This window comes from Columba livia, chromosome W (assembly GCF_036013475.1).
Source record: "Columba livia isolate bColLiv1 breed racing homer chromosome W, bColLiv1.pat.W.v2, whole genome shotgun sequence".
Classification (NCBI taxonomy): domain Eukaryota; kingdom Metazoa; phylum Chordata; class Aves; order Columbiformes; family Columbidae; genus Columba; species Columba livia.
In genome coordinates, this window is record NC_088641.1 from 10,143,520 (window position 1) to 10,157,568 (window position 14,049).

The window sequence follows — 14,049 nt, forward strand, 5'->3', positions numbered from 1 at the left end:
TGCATACCAGTAATATATGGTTTTTATCTCTGAATAAAACTAAGCAAGAAAGGATTGTTCTGGTTCTGTGAGTTCTTGCTTGATCTGTTCTGTTTATCAGAATAATGATAACTTTTTAAATTATATTGTAATAAATCACCAGTTTTTGAAAGCACAAAGAGAATGTTCAAAATCTGTAACTGAAGCTTTGCAAGACCAATAATAACATAAAGAAAACTTTTACCTCAAAGGATTTTAGACCCTTCATCAACTAATATAGACAATATATATAGAGATCACTTCCAACTCGGCTACCGATCTTGCACAGATGGTGTAGAAAACTGGGGTAAATCTAACTGAGACTAATCTATACAAACATATGCTTAATTAGCATAGTGCATCTTACACAGTGTAAAACAAAACCAGACTGTATTGCAATAACTGATCAAAGCATAAATCGGTTTATTTTGATCCTTCCTAGGGAGGCAGTGACTATTTTTTTTTTATTATTTTGCAGATTTCATCATAATGAATTAATTTCAGCTTGCTGGAAAAAGCAAACAGAAAAAGGAAATAAGGATGATAGAAAAACTAATCATGTCAAGGTTTGTGTTTATGCTGAATTTTGTTCCTATGACTGATCCTCACTGCCTTCAGCTGGCTTATTCACCGTGTAGATTTAAACACATACACAAATCCTTGCTGGACCAGGGCCTACCATTAATTCAGAAACAAAGCTATTGTCCCCCAGGCTCACTCACAAATTATGCTTGTTTATTTAAGTCAATAAAGATAAACTCGTGTAAATTTCTTTGTAAACAAGGCTATTTCACTTTAACGATGGCGTTTCTAATCAACTTTGACTAATCCAAAATAAAGGATGTTGGCGGATGAATGGTGTGGTATTTGGAATAATAAGAGTGAGGGATAACCTGATAAAAAAAACAGAAATGCTGATAACATTAAATGTTACTAATCTATAAAAATCAGGAAAATAGAGGAAAGAAAAGCCAATTTTGGTGACTACTGATGGCTGTGAGCAGACAAGCCCTATCTACTACAACCTCCGCTGCTAGCCAAGTGTAATTAAAAAGTGTTTGGAGTTCAGGCAGTTTAAGACATTAAGACATCACCGTTCCTCAGTGGTGGCGTAAAACCAAGCCTTTAAAGTCAAGAGACTAGTACAAAAAGGAATATAACATCTGTGATTGCATCTGAGCTCCTTAGATGGATCCGGGCATTTGGGATTTTCCTGTAGCAAGATCTTTACTGTTTGGTTGTGTGAAAGCTCCCGATCCACTTCAGCACAAAGTTGAGCAAGTTAACGCAGCAAAATAATTCAAAATTCAAGTGTTTGATAATGCCAAAGTTGTTTCAACTCACTCTACTTTTGGTTACTCAGGGTGTTATAGTTGAATTTTGTAGCATGCGTGTGTTACAAACACCATTGAATAACAACACATCAGTGTTATAAGCTGTGCTGCTAAGGCTGAAAGTCTCAGCTTGTCCCCTGTATAGTCCTTACCCAGAACCACGAGCGTGGTTACCTTATGCTTGCTCTGTACCTTTAGTTAAGACATTGACAAATGCTATTCTGATTCTGTAGGCTATATCCAAGATTCCTACCTTATCGTAAAAGCTATGCAAACTCATATTTTAGAGAACTGAAAGTTAGTTCTGTTAGTTCTCAGCAGGTCTTTATCTTATCTTGAAAGTGCTGAGAGGGTACATTTGCTATCATCCAAGAATTTGTATAATTTTATATGAAGTGCGCATGTGCAGTGACAAAAGGTGAAAAGTATACTCGTGATGAAGACTACTTACTTCATCCTGAAGACCCCCTGAACGACCACCAGAGGACACTGCGCATGCTTAGGGTAGTTCCAAGGTGTTGCAACTGATATTGTGAAATAATTGTGTAACCTAATGAATATGCAATATACACGTTGTAACTTTAATGAATATGTATGTAACCAAATTGTATAAAATGGTGAAGTTTGAATCAGTGGTTGGAACCAGCTTTGGGTGCGAGCCCCTGGTTTCCCAGCGCTGAAATAAAGCACCGCATATAACTACGCCCGTGGTTATGTGTCCTGATTGCTAACATTTTGGCGACCCAGATGGGACCTCGCGAGCATTGCTGAGGCGGATCGCGTCTCGATCCTGCTCCAGCTAGCACCGAGGTATTCTTGGGGAGCACATCGGACGCGACCGACCTTCTGCTGCTCACGACGGACCTCTGACTGGTAAGAAGGTGCTTTATTCGGGTTTATCTGGATTATTGGATTGGGTACCCATCTGGTCTGGTTCTGGTCTGGTAGCCTGTCGATCAGGCATCTGGTAGCCTGCCGGTCAGACGCGGCGAAAGCCACGCTCGGTTGGGCAGGGAGCTCCCGGGGTATTGCCTAGGCAGCCGTCCGTCAGACAGAGGGAAACCTCTGTAGGCTCGGCATCTGGTCTGGTCTGGTTATTTGTGCGCACCTGGTCTGGTTATTTGTGCTGTTTAGCATTTGGTCTGTAGTTCTAGTGATTTTGTCTGTGCTTACTGTGAAATTAGTGATCTGATCCGTATTTTCTGTTGTTCTGGTAAAGTTTCCTGTGTTATCTTTCTGTGTCGGTATGTCTGATTCAAAGGTATCGCCGTTAAGTTGCTTACTGAAACATTGGAAAGAAGGTGGGTTTGGACAGTCTATGCATAAAAAGAAGTTAATTGAGTATTGCACTCATTGGTGGCCTGAGTATAAGTTACCAAATGGAGTGCAGTGGCCGCCGGAGGGCACTTTGAACCATGAAATAATTGGTGAATTAATGAGGTTTTGCCAAAGAGAGGGCAAGTGGGACGAAGTTCCATATGTCGATCTCTTCTTCTATCTCGAGCGAAAGCATGATTGGAGGGAGGGCTGTGGGTTAATGTTAGTACAAGGTAACAGCAATAATAAGTGTAATAAGTGTACGGGATGCGCAGTAGACAAGAAATGTATGACGTGTTTAGCTGTAGAAAATAGCAGTGGTAACGATTCAAAGACGGATTTACTGTGTCTTGATGTTGCGCCTTCTGAGGAAGCGGTACCAATTAGACCCTCCGCGCCTGTCCTTCCCGTTGATAGTGATGATGAATCAAGTGATGAAAAGGAGGCAATAACTGGTGTAAAAGGGATAACCGTAACCCCAATATCTCACCGAACTAGAAATAGGGAAAAAGAAAAGGATGGGCAAAAGGGGGGAGGATCATCAAATGTGATAGCACCCCTGCGGCAAGCAGTAGGTGTTGGGGGGGAACCAGTCTATGTAAAAGTCCCGTTTTCGCCGGGGGATTTAGTGATCTGGAAGCAGTCGGCTGGCCCTTATCGGGAAAACCCAGATAAGGTTGCAAAGGTGATTAAGATGATAATTAAGACACAGAATCCTGATTGGGATGATTTGCAAGTCATTTTGGATACATTAATGGATTCCACAGAAAAGGATATGGTTGTACGGGCTGCAAGGGATAAGGTGAGAGAAGATATCCGGACTGGGAGAGTAGAGGGCAATGTTGATGAGAATTTTCCAAAGGAAGATCCCCGATGGAATTATAATACAGGAGGCGGGTTGTGCCGTCTCCGGAGATATCAGGAATGGTTATTGATTGGTGTTCAAACCGCTATGCCGAAGCAAATGAATTGGTCAAAGTTGTATAATGTAAGGCAGGAGAAGAATGAGTCTCCCTCAGTCTTTTTAGAAAGATTGAAAGAAGCTGCCAAAAGATATACAGATTTAGACATAGAAACGGAACAAGCGAAAACTCAGCTGGCTCTAATTTTCTTAGGGCAATCGCAAGATGACATTCGGAAGAAGCTGCAGAAATTAGAAGGTGCACAATTAAGGGATTTGGACGTAATGTTAGAAACAGCTTGGAAAGTTTATAATAATAGAGAAAAGGAACAATCGAGACGCCACCAGCAAAATTTGCTGGCCTTGATTCAGGGACAAGGCAGGGGAATAGGAGTCCGGGGTAGGGGAGCTGGAAATAGTCGAGGAGGAGGTCGGGGACGCGGTTCGTGGAGTGCCCAAGGAACTCCCCTGAGACCCCTCATGAGGCTTGGCATAAATCAGTGTGCCTACTGTAAGCAAGAAGGACACTGGAAAAATGAATGTCCGGCTAGGAGCCCTGTGGGTCAGATGTCCGATGCGACGGGAAATGCAGTACAGACTATGGTGTTGGGGGAATACAGTAATAACAGCTGACTATATGAAGGCACAGAAGTAAAAACCCAGAATAAGGAGCCCTTAGTGACAATACAAGTGGGAGACCGGGACGTAAAATTTCTAGTAGACACGGGGGCTACTTATTCTGTATTAAATTCCTTACAGGGGGCGGTGGGTCACAAAGCTACAACGATTGTTGGTGCCACAGGGAAGGAGGAAGTACGGCCATTCCTGCAACCTTTGGATTTGTGCTTTGGAGAAAAGGAACTAACCCACGAGTTCTTATATGTTCCAGACTGCCCAATTTCTCTTTTAGGACGAGATTTGTTGACTAAATTAGATGCCACGATAACATTTGAGGATGGAAATTTGGTAATGAAAGTCCCGGAGTCAAAGGTAGGACAAATTTTACTATTAAAAGAAAATCCAATTGTAAAAATACCGCAGGCAATAGAAGATGCAGTGATTCCCACGGTATGGGAAGCTGATATACCTGGGAAGTCAAAGGCAGCTAAACCTGTGAAAGTAGAGCTGAAGGAAGGTGCTGAACCGGTACGATTAAGACAGTACCCATTGAAATTGGAAGCCAGATTAGGAATAGTATCTTTGATCGAGAAATTTTTGAAATATGGAATTTTAGAGGAATGTGAATCAGAATATAATACTCCAATTTTTCCAGTAAAGAAACCTGACGGTAGCTATCGACTAGTTCAAGACTTACGGGCAATAAACCAGATCACTAAGGACATACATCCAGTAGTTGCAAATCCATATACCTTGTTAACATCTGTGAAAGAGAAATATAAATGGTTTACAGTACTTGATTTAAAAGATGCCTTCTTCTGCATACCCCTTGACCAGGAAAGCAAAAAGTTATTCGGTTTCGAATGGGAGAATCCACACAATGGGAGAAAGGCCCAATTAACCTGGACACGCCTTCCACAAGGATTTAAGAATAGTCCGACAATCTTCGGAAATCAACTAGCCAAGGAACTTGAGGAATGGACTACAAGAGGCAATATCGGAATTCCTCGACAATGGTATTTGTTGTTGCAATATGTGGACGATATTCTGATTGCTGCTGAGACTCAAGAACTTTGCATTCAGGTAACAATTGAAATATTGAACCAATTGGAAATGAATGGATATAAAGTGTCGAAAAATAAAGCTCAGATTGCATCCACAACTGTGATCTATTTGGGATGCGAGCTTTCTCAAGGACAGCGAAGACTGGGTATAAACCGTGTACATGCTATCTGTGCGATTTCAGAACCGCGTAACTTACATGAATTGAGATCTTTTCTAGGAATGGCAGGATGGTGCAGGCTCTGGATCATGGACTATGGGCTAATTGCCAAACCTTTGTACGAGGCACAGAAGAATAAGACCTTGGTGTGGGAAAAGCCACAACGGGAAGCTTTCCAAAAGTTGAAACAGGCTTTAATGCAAGCACCTGCTTTGGGCCTACCTGATCTGAGTAAAGACTTTCAGTTATTTGTACATGAACGACAGAGACTTGCTCTAGGGGTATTAACCCAACGGCTGGGATCTTGGAAAAGGCCCGTAGGTTATTTCTCTAAACAACTTGACCCGGTAAGTGCTGGATGGCCGACGTGCTTGCGGGCAGTGGCAGCTACTGTGATATTAATTCAGGAAGTCCGGAAACTGACTATGGGGAAAAGGATCGAAGTGTTTGTATCCCATATGGTGACTACTGTATTGGAACAAAAGGGGGGCCATTGGCTTTCCCCAAGTAGGATGATGAAATATCAGGCAATTTTAACAGAGCAGGATGATGTTATCCTAAAGACAACTAACCTAATGAATCCAGCTGTGTTTTTAAGCGCAGAGACTGAAGAAGAAAATCTGGAACATGATTGTGTGGAGGTCATTGAATATACCCACGCAAGTCGACCTGACCTGAAGGATACCCCATTGGAGGAGACAGATTGGGAGCTTTTTACTGACGGCAGTAGTTTTGTGGAAAACGGAGTGCGATACGCAGGATACGCGATTACTACTGCCAAAATAATAATTGAAGCTAAATCCCTGCCACCAAACACATCAGCACAGAAAGCTGAGTTGATAGCCCTAACTAGGGCATTAGAACTCAGTGAAGACAAAAAGGTCAATATTTGGACGGACTCAAAATATGCATTCGGGGTTGTTCATGTACATGGAGCTCTTTGGAAAGAGCGTGGACTGCTCTCCTCCCAAGGAGCAAATATCAAGTACCAAAAGGAAATATTGAACTTGATCAATGCTGTTCAAAAGCCATCACTAGTTGCCATCATGCACTGTAAAGCTCATCAGAGTGGAACATCGAAAATTATTGAAGGAAATCGACTCGCTGATCAAACAGCCCGATCAGTGGCACGACGAGTCTGGATGATGGTGGGTCTTGTCTCCCAGAAGGTAAGAGCAATTGATTTATTACCTACACCTTCAGAGGCACCTGAATATTCTACGGAAGATGAGAAATTGGCAAGACTAGTAAAAGCTGTCAAGGATAATTCTGGATGGTATGTAACTGCCAAAGGACAAATTGTGGTGCCAAACACAGTTATGAGAGGAATACTTCAGGCAGAGCACCAGAAGTGTCATTGGGGTGCAGAAGCATTGGTAACTTATCTAAGAAAACAAATTATCTCAGTCCAGATGCTAACAATGGCAAAATCCATCACAGCTAAGTGTGAAATTTGCTTGAGAAATAATCCTTTAGTTAAAAGGAAAGTAGATATGGGAAAAACTAGGACAGGTGTACAACCAGGGGATTGTTGGCAAATAGATTTTGTGGAACTCCCCAAAACCCGAGGATTCAAGTATCTATTAGTTGGGGTATGTACTTTTTCAGGATGGCCAGAAGCCTTTCCTTGTCGCACCAACCAAGCACGAGAAACTGTAAAATGGTTATTGAAGGAAATAATTCCTAGATTTGGAGTACCATTGGGAATATCATCCGATAGGGGACCACATTTTGTTGCTCAAGTGGTAAAGGAGGTCAGTAGATGTTTGGGAATTAAATGGGAATTACATACCCCGTGGAGACCACAGTCTAGTGGCCAGGTGGAGAAAATGAATCAGACGCTAAAGCGACAGCTTAGCAAAATTTGTCAGGAAGCAAAAATCCAATGGCCCCAGGCCTTGCCAATAGCGTTATTGCGAATTAGGATTAAACCCAGGAGTGGAATGTCAGTAAGCCCATACGAGATTCTGTATGGCAAACCATATGAAGCACCCAATCCGAACCCAAGTGTACATGTATAAGGTAATCAGGATGTGTACAATTATGTGTTGTCTCTTGGCAGGACATTGAATCGGCTCAGATCTGTATTAGTGTGGAATCGCCCACTAGCACTTGAGAATCCAGTACATGATATAGAGCCTGGAGACACGGTGTATATAAAGACTTGGAGAGAAGACCCTTTAAAAGAACGTTGGGACGGACCTTATCAAGTACTTTTAACTACATTTACCGCAATCAAGGTTGCTAAAATAGACTCCTGGATACATTACACCCGAGTGAAGAAAGTTCCAAAACGGTGGCAATCACAATTAGTGGGTCCAACCACACTTAAAATCATAACGCAGGATGTCTAATTTCTATTACCGCTTTGTGTTTATAGTAGTTTATGCACCTAGACTGTATGCCACACTGATTTGCAAAGTCACTGGAGAACAATAATGCAAAACACGAAGAGCTATAGGAGATAGTGATGATGCTCAAATGCCGCAAGTAGTGCAGAGTGTACAGAATCAGGCAGAGAATCTGATGATAGGATTAATTCGAGATTTTGCACGAACCCAAAATGCCAGTAGCATCACTGCTTGCCTTCCCATTCCGAAATCGGCCGAGGACCCAATACAATGGGGAATAATATCTACAACCTTACCGAGAATGAATAAAACTGGTAAGATAGTATGTGAATCTCATACAAGGCTGGAGCAAATGCCAACCAAGCAATGGGTAAAAAGTGGACTTAGAACAGATATAATGTCAAGAGAAAGTTGTAGAAGTCGCAAAGGAAAAATAGGAGATATCATATATGACCTTAAAGGTCCGGTAGAATTACAAAAGGAAATAGGAGTAGAGTGCACATATGAAAAATGGGCTGCTAAAATGGCATACGAAAAGGTTAATCGGACCTATTGGGAATGTAAAGATCAGGATAATCAGAACATAACTGAATCATGGAATCACATGTGGACGCTGAGTATAGTACAGCAATATCAATATAGTGAAGCCTTCCCATGGTGTATACGATGGACCAATGTAACAAGAGGAGTGACAGTACCATGGTGGAACTGCTCTCGAGTGATGACCTGCCAGACAGATGTGAAAGAAATACCATTGTCCATCATTAAAGTTGCAGTAATCGCAGGTTGCATTTGTCAGAAACAATTAGATCCAAAGGAAGCAATCAAAATAGGCATTGATGGAGATAAGATAGATTGTAGAGGAACTATAGGTAGTGTGGGACATTTGGTTTGGGCCTTAAGTGATGGAACCTGGACAACACATTTACCGATAGCAGGACCTGTAAGGGAGGTTACTTTGGGGTTACCAACCCTATGTCCCATTTGGAAGAAGTCACCCTTGAAGAATAGGCAAGAACTCCTACAAGTTAGGCACAAGCGAGAGATGGATGAAGATGACGTGTGGCACGAGCCATCAGGTAGTGTTAAATTCGGTTGGGCACTAGAATCTTTCTTTGCACCAATTGCAGCCTATAGAAACAGAGAAATGATTGACAAATTAATTGGACAGATGGATCGATTGGCAAGAATAACCAAAAAGGGTTTTCGAGACTTCAATATACAATTGCAAGCTACGACCAAAATGACTTTGCAGAACAGAATGGCACTTGATATAATGTTGCTAAAAGAGAACGGGGTTTGTGGGTATTTAAAGGATAGGGTTGATCATTGCTGTATTCATATTCCAAACGTGACATCTGAAGTGGAGAAAGATATTTCCCAATTAACCCAAACAGAGAAGGAACTGCAAGCGGAAAAACAAGATGCAGAGCAGAGCTGGATTGGGGCCTTGCTGGGCAAATTGAACCTGAACCTGGGAGGATGGGTATATTCGTTATTGGAAAGTTTATTTTTGCTTGCTATTATAGTTGCTCTTTTCTTTCTGTTGTATGCTTGTATTAAACATCAGATAAGTCAATCAAACGCCAGGAATAACCGCATCTTTACTGTTCTTAGCAGATCCACTTTTGACAACCCCCTAGCTTATAAGGAAGACACAGTATAATTAATGTAGTGAAAATGCATTGTCTAAGAATAGAAAAGCATTTTCAAAGGGGGGAAATGTTATAGTTGAATTTTGTAGCATGCGTGTGTTACAAACACCATTGAATAACAACACATCAGTGTTATAAGCTGTGCTGCTAAGGCTGAAAGTCTCAGCTTGTCCCCTGTATAGTCCTTACCCAGAACCACGAGCGTGGTTACCTTATGCTTGCTCTGTACCTTTAGTTAAGACATTGACAAATGCTATTCTGATTCTGTAGGCTATATCCAAGATTCCTACCTTATCGTAAAAGCTATGCAAACTCATATTTTAGAGAACTGAAAGTTAGTTCTGTTAGTTCTCAGCAGGTCTTTATCTTATCTTGAAAGTGCTGAGAGGGTACATTTGCTATCATCCAAGAATTTGTATAATTTTATATGAAGTGCGCATGTGCAGTGACAAAAGGTGAAAAGTATACTCGTGATGAAGACTACTTACTTCATCCTGAAGACCCCCTGAACGACCACCAGAGGACACTGCGCATGCTTAGGGTAGTTCCAAGGTGTTGCAACTGATATTGTGAAATAATTGTGTAACCTAATGAATATGCAATATACACGTTGTAACTTTAATGAATATGTATGTAACCAAATTGTATAAAATGGTGAAGTTTGAATCAGTGGTTGGAACCAGCTTTGGGTGCGAGCCCCTGGTTTCCCAGCGCTGAAATAAAGCACCGCATATAACTACGCCCGTGGTTATGTGTCCTGATTGCTAACAAGGGCAACTGGATTTATGTGCAAATTAAGATTAGTTAAATCATTTACTCATCAGAATTATACAGCGTAAACAAGGAACGTGAGCATATATTGAGATCTTCTGATTGTGTTATGGATTTCTTACAGATGTCACTTGGAAGGATTACTGTCTAACTCCATTCCATTTGATAAACGTAACGTACTTTATAACATAAACACCAACTATTTTGTGCTACAACAGGTCAGAGAGGCATATCTTTGCTTTTAGTGCATTATTTTAAATACCAGTAATTTCTTAAGTCCACCTTGACAAGGCTATAAGACAAACACATCAGGTTTACATCAAGGGCTGCCATTTTTTTTTTGTACTGTGGGACTGTTTCCTTTTTTTTTTTTTTTTTTGGTTTGCTTTGAAATCTCCCAACAGCCCAGTCTGAAATGACAGTGATTTATGTAATATTGGAAACATACTTCTGCATTTCAGAAGAGGTAGCAAACAGATTTGAGTTTCAACAGTTCAGGGAAATTTCATTACTGAAAAGATAAATAAAAGAACAGAAACATGAAATGATTTTTTAATGTAATTTTTCTGTTACTCACAGCCTTAAGTCACAGCTTTTTAAAAAATTTGTGGAGTACTTGGCATATTTAATCTACTACATACTTGCACATATTTAATCTACTATATGCTGGTATGACCGAGCAAAAGTTCCTACTAATTTTGGAGATTTTTATGCCTCATGCAGAAGCTTCTTTTTCATTTATGATGCTAAAGCTCTTTCTCTAGTCACTTTAAGGCCTGTTTGGACAGTACAACGCCAGCAGTTAAGTCATCATGAAAACCAACCACATGCTCCTCATTAAGGGATGGAAAAATGCCCAGTGTGGTGTCCTCTTTAACCCTCTCCGTGCTGCCACGCAAAGTGGCATCCCATATTGAACACCCCCGAGGCCGAGGGAGACGCAACCTCGATCCTAGAGGAGTTTTTTCATGCCATTACCTACATGGGGGGATGTTTTTGTGAGCATTGCGCTGTTTGCCTCTGCAGCAGGCAGGCAGGCATGGAAAGGCTGTTTTCATGCCATTTGGCCACAAAGTAATGTGGCACGGAAGGGAATCTGTCCCTCTCACAGTTTCTAGACCCTGCTCCTCAGTGCGCCATCCTCTTTTTCATAATTTTTTGCAGATTTGTGGAAGATGAAAGCTACCTTCAAGTTTAGAGAGAAAAGAATGTGCTCAAATGGCATTTACAGTGAGCAGGACAGCAGCACTGCAGTCACTGATGGAAGAGACAAAGCAATTCTTGAAATATATGTCAATAGAGCCAGTTAAGAAATCTGGGAGCAGTGGTTCTCCATGGATTTATGGTCATTTTTGTCATACGTTATTTCCTGTCTTGAACATGCTGGCTGATCTTTGTGTATTGCAACTCTGTTCAAAGCTCTTTTTTATTTTGTTTTACATTTAGCAGATGATTTTGACATATTGGTAATCTGCTTGCCAGCCCTGCCTTCCCAATATCACACTTCACGCTTGTCTCCACCTTCAGGCAGTGATATCTGATAGTGTTGGGTCATTTAGAAATCCGAGGTGTCTTTGAATTTATCTGATGTTGATGCTGTATTTCTTTTATCTCTTTGCGAATTTGGTCACAGCCTTTGGGAAGTCAACATGTATTCTCTATAGCACAGTGCAGCCAGCTACCATTTCATCATGTTTTCTTTAGATCTTAGATTATTTCCCTTGTTCTTCCTAGCAGACAGGCGACTATGAAATTCCACTGTACTGCCTCTGTCCCTCTGTACAAAAATGTTGTTTGTAAACCCTCTGACACATTAACGCACCTTGTGAGATGCTGATGCTCTTCCACAGCAGGTACAAATCCAAATGGGACTGTCAACCATCTGCACCCAACCGCTCATGTCCAAAATGCACTGAGCCACCGGGTTTATAGTATCCAGCTTTGGTACCAGGGATTGAGTTTTACTGTTGCTTTGTTTTTACCAAATCAGGGACTATTTCTGCCATTGCAGGTGTGTGGCCGAGAGCCCTTTCCAGAGCGGTGTTTAAGTTACAGATGCACATCTTGCCCGGCTTCTCCACAGCAACCACGCTTCTCAGGTAACTTGTGGTCTCTGTGATTAGCAGCCCCAACGCTGCCTTCTTCCATTTGTTTTATTTCTCCTGCTGCTTGCAATTTCCTTCCCTAAAGAAAGGAGATTTATGCAATTGCTGGGGTTTTTTTTGTTTTGTTTTGTTTTTTTGTTTGTTTGTTTGTTTGGTCGGGTTTGTTGTTTTTTTTTTTTTTTTTTTCCAGTATAAGCTTGTCAACCTTTTGACCTGTTTTGACCAAACCGAGCAGAGAAGAGGGATGCAGAGCTTTTGGAAACACAAGGTCTGCCAAGTTTCACGGCAAACAGTGGCCGCGTTAGAAAAGAAAAACTCATTAGTGCCGTGCCTGGGATAAAGGCAGAAAAAGCTCAGCCCTTATCAGCGCTGTTTGGCTTCCTTGGCAGTGGAAAAATGGTGGGCAGCTGGCCAGCCCCTGAACCAGCCATGGCATGTGCTGCTCTGTGCCTGAATGAAAAGCCAAAAAAAAGTAGATTGGGGACACAGAAAGAAGCTTTGGATATATCAGAAGTCAGCCTCGGGGATAGAAAAGGAGAGGGGACTGTGGATTTATTGCAGCGGAGAGGTGAAGGGAATGTCTGACACAAATCCACACAGAAATGGAGCTTAATTAATTTGCTGTTCATAGAAGAAATTCCCTCGGAATGCAGTGAAAGCATCACAAAGCAAGTGCTGTGCTGGCTGAATAGCCTGGATCTGTTTCCAGGTACAACATGCCTGGAACACCTTCTTATCTTTCAAAAACATTATGGTAATCTGTTAGCAGCTCTGCGTTGTCTGCAGTGGGTATCTGTCTTCTCTGTTCTACTTATTTTGTGACCGGCTTGAATCTCAAACTGATGGAACTGGGGGAAAAGAGAACAAAAAAAACCAAATAAGCTGCATGTCTGCTTCAAGCTGGGAAAATCCAAGGACAGACAAGACAAGAGGGAGGTTTCTGTGAGCCTGCATCTATCATTCCTGGCAGGAGGGCTAAATGATGGGAGAGGTATCTCACCTGGCTGCTGGGGATATCAAACCTGTTGAGATGGGAGATGTGCCCAAGATGCTGAATCACAAACACCAACGTCACCAAGCACAGAAACCGTTTCAGTCTGGAGGAGGGACAATACCGCTAGAAAGCAAGATTTTATGTTGGTGAGATGGGACCTCAGGTAGAAGTGGCCAGCAGTTGAGCTATACAGGGGGAAGAACAAGGAAAAGTATCAAAAAGTGGAAGTGAAAAAAAAATAGAGCATCTCCAACAGACTAACAGCAAAGCAGGAACAGACCTTTTCACCCAAAGAAACCCCAAAGGATCCCTGTTCAACACGTCTTGTGGCTTCCATCCCTGGAAGGGTTTGTAAGGAACATTTAACAAAGAACTGTTGTTTTTACATAACTGAGGACCTAGCACCTGACCCCAGCAGGGGGGAAGGACTGAGAGACATCGGACTATAAATTCTTAATGTAATACACAGTCTCTTCCCGGAATATGTACTGACACCTGTATATATACCGATACCTGTATTGATAAGTTAATTTAGGGGGAAGTGTAGCCAAAGTACCAGGAATCCATATCTTAAATAGATTGATAAGGGGAAGGGTATTGTGTGCATCAGGATAGTCTGTAAACCCTGATGTACCCAACCAATGGGGAACAGGGTAGGGAAATTGCGGCCGGGATTTTGAGGAGATATAAGCAGGGGCTTTTTGTCCTATTAGGTGTGCCTACCTTTAGGTAGAACACCCGGTGTTGCAATATTGTTATTAAA

At 41.7% G+C, this 14,049-nt stretch overlaps 1 protein-coding gene across 3 annotated transcripts; it reads left to right on the forward strand.

Annotated features, from left to right (window-relative positions):
* The first annotated feature begins 1,394 nt into the window (after positions 1-1,394).
* LOC135577107 (uncharacterized) lies at positions 1,395-10,156 on the forward strand. 3 transcript variants are annotated; one of them, XM_065044822.1, is made up of 3 exons: positions 1,395-2,225; positions 4,481-4,560; positions 5,026-10,156. In XM_065044822.1, exons 2-3 carry the CDS (start codon positions 4,540-4,542, stop codon positions 7,429-7,431), a joined length of 2,427 nt encoding a protein of 808 aa, XP_064900894.1. In that variant the 5' UTR covers positions 1,395-2,225; positions 4,481-4,539; the 3' UTR covers positions 7,432-10,156. The 3 variants fall into 3 exon arrangements, 2 of the variants coding, with proteins under 2 accessions (XP_064900894.1, XP_064900893.1); XR_010468700.1 differs by lacking the exon at positions 4,481-4,560 and having other exon boundaries at positions 7,473-10,156; XM_065044821.1 differs by having other exon boundaries at positions 4,481-10,156.
* The last annotated feature ends 3,893 nt before the right edge of the window (positions 10,157-14,049 follow it).